The sequence below is a fragment of the Coffea arabica genome, chromosome 4e (assembly GCF_036785885.1).
Source record: "Coffea arabica cultivar ET-39 chromosome 4e, Coffea Arabica ET-39 HiFi, whole genome shotgun sequence".
In the NCBI taxonomy this organism is placed as follows: Eukaryota; Viridiplantae; Streptophyta; class Magnoliopsida; order Gentianales; family Rubiaceae; genus Coffea; species Coffea arabica.
In genome coordinates, this window is record NC_092317.1 from 40271236 (window position 1) to 40277590 (window position 6355).

The 6355-nt window shown below is 41.7% G+C and overlaps 1 protein-coding gene across 1 annotated transcript; it reads right to left on the minus strand.

Annotated features, from left to right (window-relative positions):
* Positions 1–235: 235 nt before the first annotated feature.
* LOC113740981 (uncharacterized) lies at positions 236–1804 on the minus strand. Its single transcript, XM_027268484.1, has one exon. The coding sequence runs from the start codon at positions 1802–1804 to the stop codon at positions 236–238; it is 1569 nt and encodes a 522-aa protein (XP_027124285.1).
* Between the last annotated feature and the right edge of the window lie 4551 nt (positions 1805–6355).

Genomic DNA, 6355 nt, shown 5'->3' on the forward strand with positions numbered 1-6355 from the left:
GAAAATAATCAGAGAAACCATCAAGAAAGCAGTAATAGACACGACCAGCTAACCTCTCTATCATCTGATCAATGAAAGGTAGAGGGAAGTGGTCCTTCTTCGTCACGGCATTCAGACGCCGGTAGTCAATGCACTGACGCCATCCCGTGGGTTTTCTCACTGGGACCATCTCGCCTCCCTGGTTCTCTTCTACGGTTACTCCCGTCTTTTTCGGGACTACCTGGACCGGGCTAACTCATGGACTGTCTGAGATGGCGAAAATGATTCCTACTTCCAGTAGTTTAAGTATATCCTTCTTTACCACTTCCATCATTAGTAGGTTCAATATCTGTTGCGCCTGTCTTACCGGCTTTGCATCATCCTCAAGCCGGATCCGATGCATGCACAAGGAGGGGCTAATTCCCTTGATGTCTGCTATGCTCCACCCAATCGCCTCCTTATGATCTCGAAGAAGACGAATAAGGTTGTCTTCTTGCCTTGGTGACAGGTGAGAAGATATGATGACTGGTAGCGTCTCATTGTCTCCGAGAAATGCATACTTCAAGTGCTTTGGGAGAGGCTTGAGCTCCAACTCAGGTGCCTGCACAACAGAAGGCAACAATTTCGCCTGAGTTTCCGATATAAAGAGAAAAGTAAGCTCATACCTTGGAGAAAGTGATGGGAGCGAATGCAGTGCTTCAACTGCTCGGTATAACTCATCACTTATTTCTACATCAAGAGTTGCTCCCATCTCAAGATGTCTGGCCAATGCCACTGCCAGTGCATCATCCCCATCCAATTCAAATGTGTCCTGTATAAGGGGTTCAATAACACTCAAAGCAAAAACAGAGTTAGCCTCATCCGGGTATTTCATCGCATCAAAGATATTGAAATTTACAATTTCACCATCAAACTCCATCGACAAAGTACCCTCATTCACATCTATTTTTGTCCTAGCAGTGCTTAAAAATGGTCTACCTAGCAAAATAGGTGACGGATTTAATGACCTCTCATCCCCCATATCTAGGACATAAAAATTTGTAGGAAAGACTAACTCATTGACCTGTACCAAAGCATCTTCAACTAACCCCTCTGGGTAAGCGTTGGTACGGTCTGCTAGTTGGATTATAATATCCGTGCCTTTTAATGGCCCAAGATTAAAGGAGACATAAATTGTCTTAGGCATAACATTAATTGACGCCCCCAAATCCAACATCGCTTTCCTAATTGGGGTACCTCCTATTTTGTAGGGAATGGTGAACATACCTAGGTCTCCACAATTTGGTGGGAGTTTCTTTTGGAGTATAGATGACACGTTTTCTCCCACCGCTACTCTTTCGTCACCCCTTAGCTTCCTTTTGTGGGTGCACAAATCTTTCAAAAACTTGGCGTACTTCGATATCTGCTTGATTGCATCCAGCAAGGGGATGTTGATCTCCACTTTTCGAAACACATCCAAAACCTCTTTTTCCTTCTCTACCTTCTTTGTCTTTTCCAACCTGCAAGGAAAGGGAGGTAAGTTAGATTTAATAAGGGGTGGAGGAGTGAATGGTACCTTAGGATCCTCGCGAATGCGTCCTTCCTCTTCAATTTCTTTTTCTATTTCCTCCTCGCTTTTGCTTTTCGCATTCTCCACTTTAGATTCCTCCAATTCCTTGCCACTCCTCAGTGTCATGGCACTCACATTCCTGGGATTTACCTCGGGTTGCGATGGCAATTTCCCATGAGCATGGGATTCCAGGCGATTGATGGCAGTTGCCATTTGGCTTATTCGAACCTCCATATCTTTCATGTCTGCTCTGGTGTCCTGCTGGAACTGAGCCATATTCGCGGTCAATAATCTGGTCTCCTGCTGGAGCTGTCTAGTCTCTTACTGGATCTGAGTGGTAGTCGTGGCTAGACTCTTGACAATATCCTCCAAAGAACTTCCTGAGTTGGAGGATGAAGGTTGAGGCTTTGGTTGCCATGACTGCTGAAACCCTGGTGGACGATTTGAGAGTGAATTTTGCGGCCTATTCCCATAATTGAGATTGGGATGGTCTCTCCAACCGGGGTTGTATGTATTGGAGTACGGATCATACTGCCTGCGGGGCGTGGGCACGCCTCCGGCCATATTTACCTGTTCCGCCCCATCCTCTTGCAAAAGAGGGCATGTGTCCGTGCAGTGGTCCATACTTGTGCAGATTCCACGTACTTTCGCTCGCTGCATATTCCCCATGGCTAATTGCCTAACAACCGACGTCAATTCTGACAGTTGCTGCTGTATGGATGAAGTCTCTACCTCGTTGACTCTGCGGGTGGGGTTGCTCTCACGGTAGCCAAATTGCTGTGAATTTTCTGCCATGGCTTCGATAAGCTCCCACGCTTCCTTCGGTGTCTTGTTTGCCAGTGCTCCTCCACTTGCAGCGTCAATAATATTCCTGTCAGTTGACTGGAGCCCTTCGTAGAAGTACTGAATCAACAGCTGTTCACTAATTTGATGCTGCGGGCATCTAGTGCACAATTTGTTGAACTTTTTCTAATAGTCATACAAGAACTCCCCGGGGTACTGCTTGATGCTGCATATTTCCTTTCTCAAAACTCGCAGCCCGAGATGCAGGGAAGAATTTTTCTAAAAACTTCTTTTTCAACTACGCCCATGTGGTGATACTACCTGCGGGTAGATAGTATAGCCAATCTTTAGCGGCATCCTTGAGAGAGAAAGGGAAGGCTTTTAATCTAATCTGCTCCTCAGTGACCCCAGGAGGTTTCATGCTGGAGCAAACCACTTCAAATTCATTGACGTGTTTGTGGGGTTCTTCACTAGAGAGGCCATGGAACGAGGGTAGAAGGTGAATCAATCCTGACTTCAGCTCAAAAGAGGTATTCTCAGCCAGGGTTGGGAATGTAATGCACAAGGGCTGGTGAGTCAACTCCGAGGTAGCCAACTCCCTTAATGTTTGGGTGTTGGCCATGCTAAATTCGTCTTCCACTGACTCGTTTGCAGTAAGTAATTGCCCTTCTCTTCGTCTCTTGGTCTCTTGCCTTCGCCTACGTGCTGCCTTCTCAACGTCAGGGTCGTATATCAATTCACCTGTGCGAGAGGAACGGGGCATAAACTAGGAAAAATACCAAGAAAAATAAAAAAAAAAAAGAACTGAATTCAAAAAGAAACAAATAATTCAAACGCTACTCCCCGGCAACGGCGCCAAAAATTGACAGGTGCCGAACCTGTGCAATAATACTAAATATACCTAACTACCACCTGAAGCAGTCAATAATCAATTCTAGTACTGGAGTAGGGACTCTAGGTGTGCAATGGGTTACTTGATTCACCCTGTTCTCGAAGAGTTTGCTTAATCCGATATACTTGAATTAATTATTCAACCGGATTCACTAACTAGTAGACAGTGGCAAGCAGGGTCGTCTCCTCAGAGACTAGCGAGAAATTCGTTTCTTTTCAAATAGAGCTTAATGGGGGGTTTGTGGAATCAATTGCCAACTAAATAAATAAAGTGCAGAAAGAAAGTAATTGAAATAAATAATTAAAAGAACTCTAGCCAAGGGTACACTTCAGAAATGGTTCATGCACTGATCATCGATTTACAGATAATTTCACATTTATTGATAGATTAGTTATAGTTGTCATGCACGCAATAAACAACCAACCTTTCCTTAATTTCTCGATAGTTAAGGTACGACCGTTAACTATTTCTCTAACCCGGAAACAACCCTAGATACGACCGTAGGATTTAATTTCTAGATTGCATTATTAATTAGAAAGGTCCAATCCTAACTAACAAACACGCTACGATGGTTTATTTAAGTTAGATCATATGTTCCCCTGACATAAATCCAATTACGCCAGTTGCTACTAAGATAGAGATAACGAATAATTACGGATTCAATTATCCCTATATAGCAAAATAGCCTATATGAATAATTAATTATTGCGCACTAATCAATCATACACAAGGCCATAGCAATTAAAAGCAAGGAACATATAAATATCAATAAATGAAGAAAATAATTAAAAACGGTTTAGATCTCACAGTAATTGCTGAACCAATTCGTCAGTTGCCCCCTTGACTAGAATTAGGGGCTTAGTTCCCCATAATTAGAGAACAGGTCATGCGTGGTAAGTTTGGAAAAATTGTTGGATTTGCTCGTTCGATTTCGGCCAACGGAATGCAGAACGGAATGAAAGGAATCACCACTCTCTATTGCTTCAAATCACAGCCTTGCGATGGAAACCTGATGCTCTCTGCTAATTCGGTTCCTGCTGCGGGAAATGCAAAGATCCACAAGTCCACAATTGCGGCTGGACTTCAATTCGCTACCAAAGAAAGGAAAAGTCAACACAGCAGCCCTTCCTCTCAATGGTTTACAATAGCCTACGAGAATGTCTTTCTCTTACTCCATCCATTCGGTCAACAATAAAGACAAGCAATTCCCAAGGTCACAAGCAATGGCCTTTTTGTCTCCTGATTTCTTACAAACATACGAGAAAAAGGTTTCCAATTGCTTGATTTCTCCATTCCGGTCAAGACTAATGAAAAGCTAAAAGAAGTACAAAGTCAACAATAATGGCTTTGTCTTCTCCTGGTCCACAAGCCACGGCCCGCCTCCAATTCAAAAGCAAGAAGGGAAGAAAACCTAAGCTAAGTGAAAAATTCACTCTCCCCAAAAAGCCTACCTACTGGAGTCTAATACTTTCCCCTTTCTGTTTTGGCCATCGAAATTCAAGGAGGGGATTTCCCCTTATCGGAAATTTGTCTTCCAAAATTAAAACAAGACTCTCTCTAATAAAAATAAAATAAAGTCTATTACAATTAAGTTTCTTCAGCTTCTCAAACGGACCCAACTGCTTGAAGTGCCCCACGTGCGACAAATCTTCTGGATTTTGATTTTAAACCCTTTTCAGCCTCAATACCTGCAATTAGCACCAAAATCATATCTGAGTAGATTCCACCCAATTAATTAAAATATTTAGTCAAATAATAGTGCGATAATGCCCAAAATATTCCACTAAAATGCACCCTATCAAAAACACTAATAGACAGGCTGAACAAAGAAGAAGAGGATGAATCCTAGCTAAACATAGTAGTTAAGGACATTATATAGTTAAAAAAAATCCTTTTGGAAGTGTACATTCATTTTCAACAGGCAGTGTTTTGACAAAGTAAGTAGTAGTTTGGCCAAATTTGCTGTCAAGTGGAAAAGAAATTTGCCCCTGTAGCTTAATAGAAGTCCATTATTTTGATAGAGTAGTTGCTCTGTTTATACCAAATGTAAAGTTTAACAAAGTATTAATGAAAGTGAAATTTGACAAAAACAAAAAAAATGGTCCTAATAGCCCATTTTTTGTTAATTTTTTTTTATTTTCCTTTCCTTTTTGTCTATTTTCTTTCCTTTTCTTTTTGCCTTTTCTTTTCTATTTTTTCTTCACTTTCTTTTTTCCTCCATTACCATACAACCACCACTGCTACACCACCACTACCACCTCCATCTACCTCCTGCCACCACAACCCGTCACTACCATCTCCTTCTGTCTCCTCCTCTTCTCATTTCCCCTTCCTCCTCCTCTTTCTCTTTCCCCTCCCTCCTTCTCTCACCCTCTTCTCTACTCTTCTCCCCTCTCCCTCCCCGCATTTTCACCCCTATCCCTCTATCCCACTCTTTCTGGTTGCTAAGGAAGAGATTTGGTTCACAAAAATCGGATGAAAAAGCTTGAACCCAATACTGAGTTTTCAATTGGGATCACTCAGCTTTGTGGAAAATAGGGAATTATGAACCAATCTTGCTAGGTTTTGTGAGAGAGGGAGAAAATGAAATAATCAGGAATTTATGTCACTACTGCATAGTTAAGATCCTGAGATTTTCTTTTAGTAAAAAAAAAATAACACAGTTGTAGTCATCGTCTTTCCCAACTAAAATCCTATCCAATAGCTCCATTGGCATCTCGGGAGGCAATGATGAGGAAACCTCCGAAGCTGATGTCGTATTCATTGATGATGACGATCTGATTCTGGTGTTGTTCTCCAAGATAGCTTCCTAACATGGTCGTCAAATCTCTTTTCTGGCAACCAAATAAAGAGTGGGATGGAGGGAGAAGGATGGGAAAGGAGGGAGAGGAGAGGAGAGAAGAAGGGGAGAGAATAAAGAGAAGAGAGAAAGAAGTGGGGAGGGAGGGAGAGAGAAGGAGAAAATGGAGGCAAATGGAGACTGGAGAGAAAAGAAGAAAATGATGAATAATTTTTAAAAATTTTGAAAGCATCTTAAAAGTTTTGAAATTTATAAAAACATTCATGATAGTTAACTCAAAATTTTTTTAAATTTGTAAAAACACTCATGATAGTTAAGTCAAAGGAATTTGAGAACTAAAAATAAAAGAAAA

What these genes read in the sequence shown, in the direction of transcription:
- LOC113740981 (XM_027268484.1), bottom strand. Translation starts at nt 1,804, where the DNA reads ATGGCTCAGTTCCAGCAGGACACCAGAGCAGACATGAAAGATATGGAG.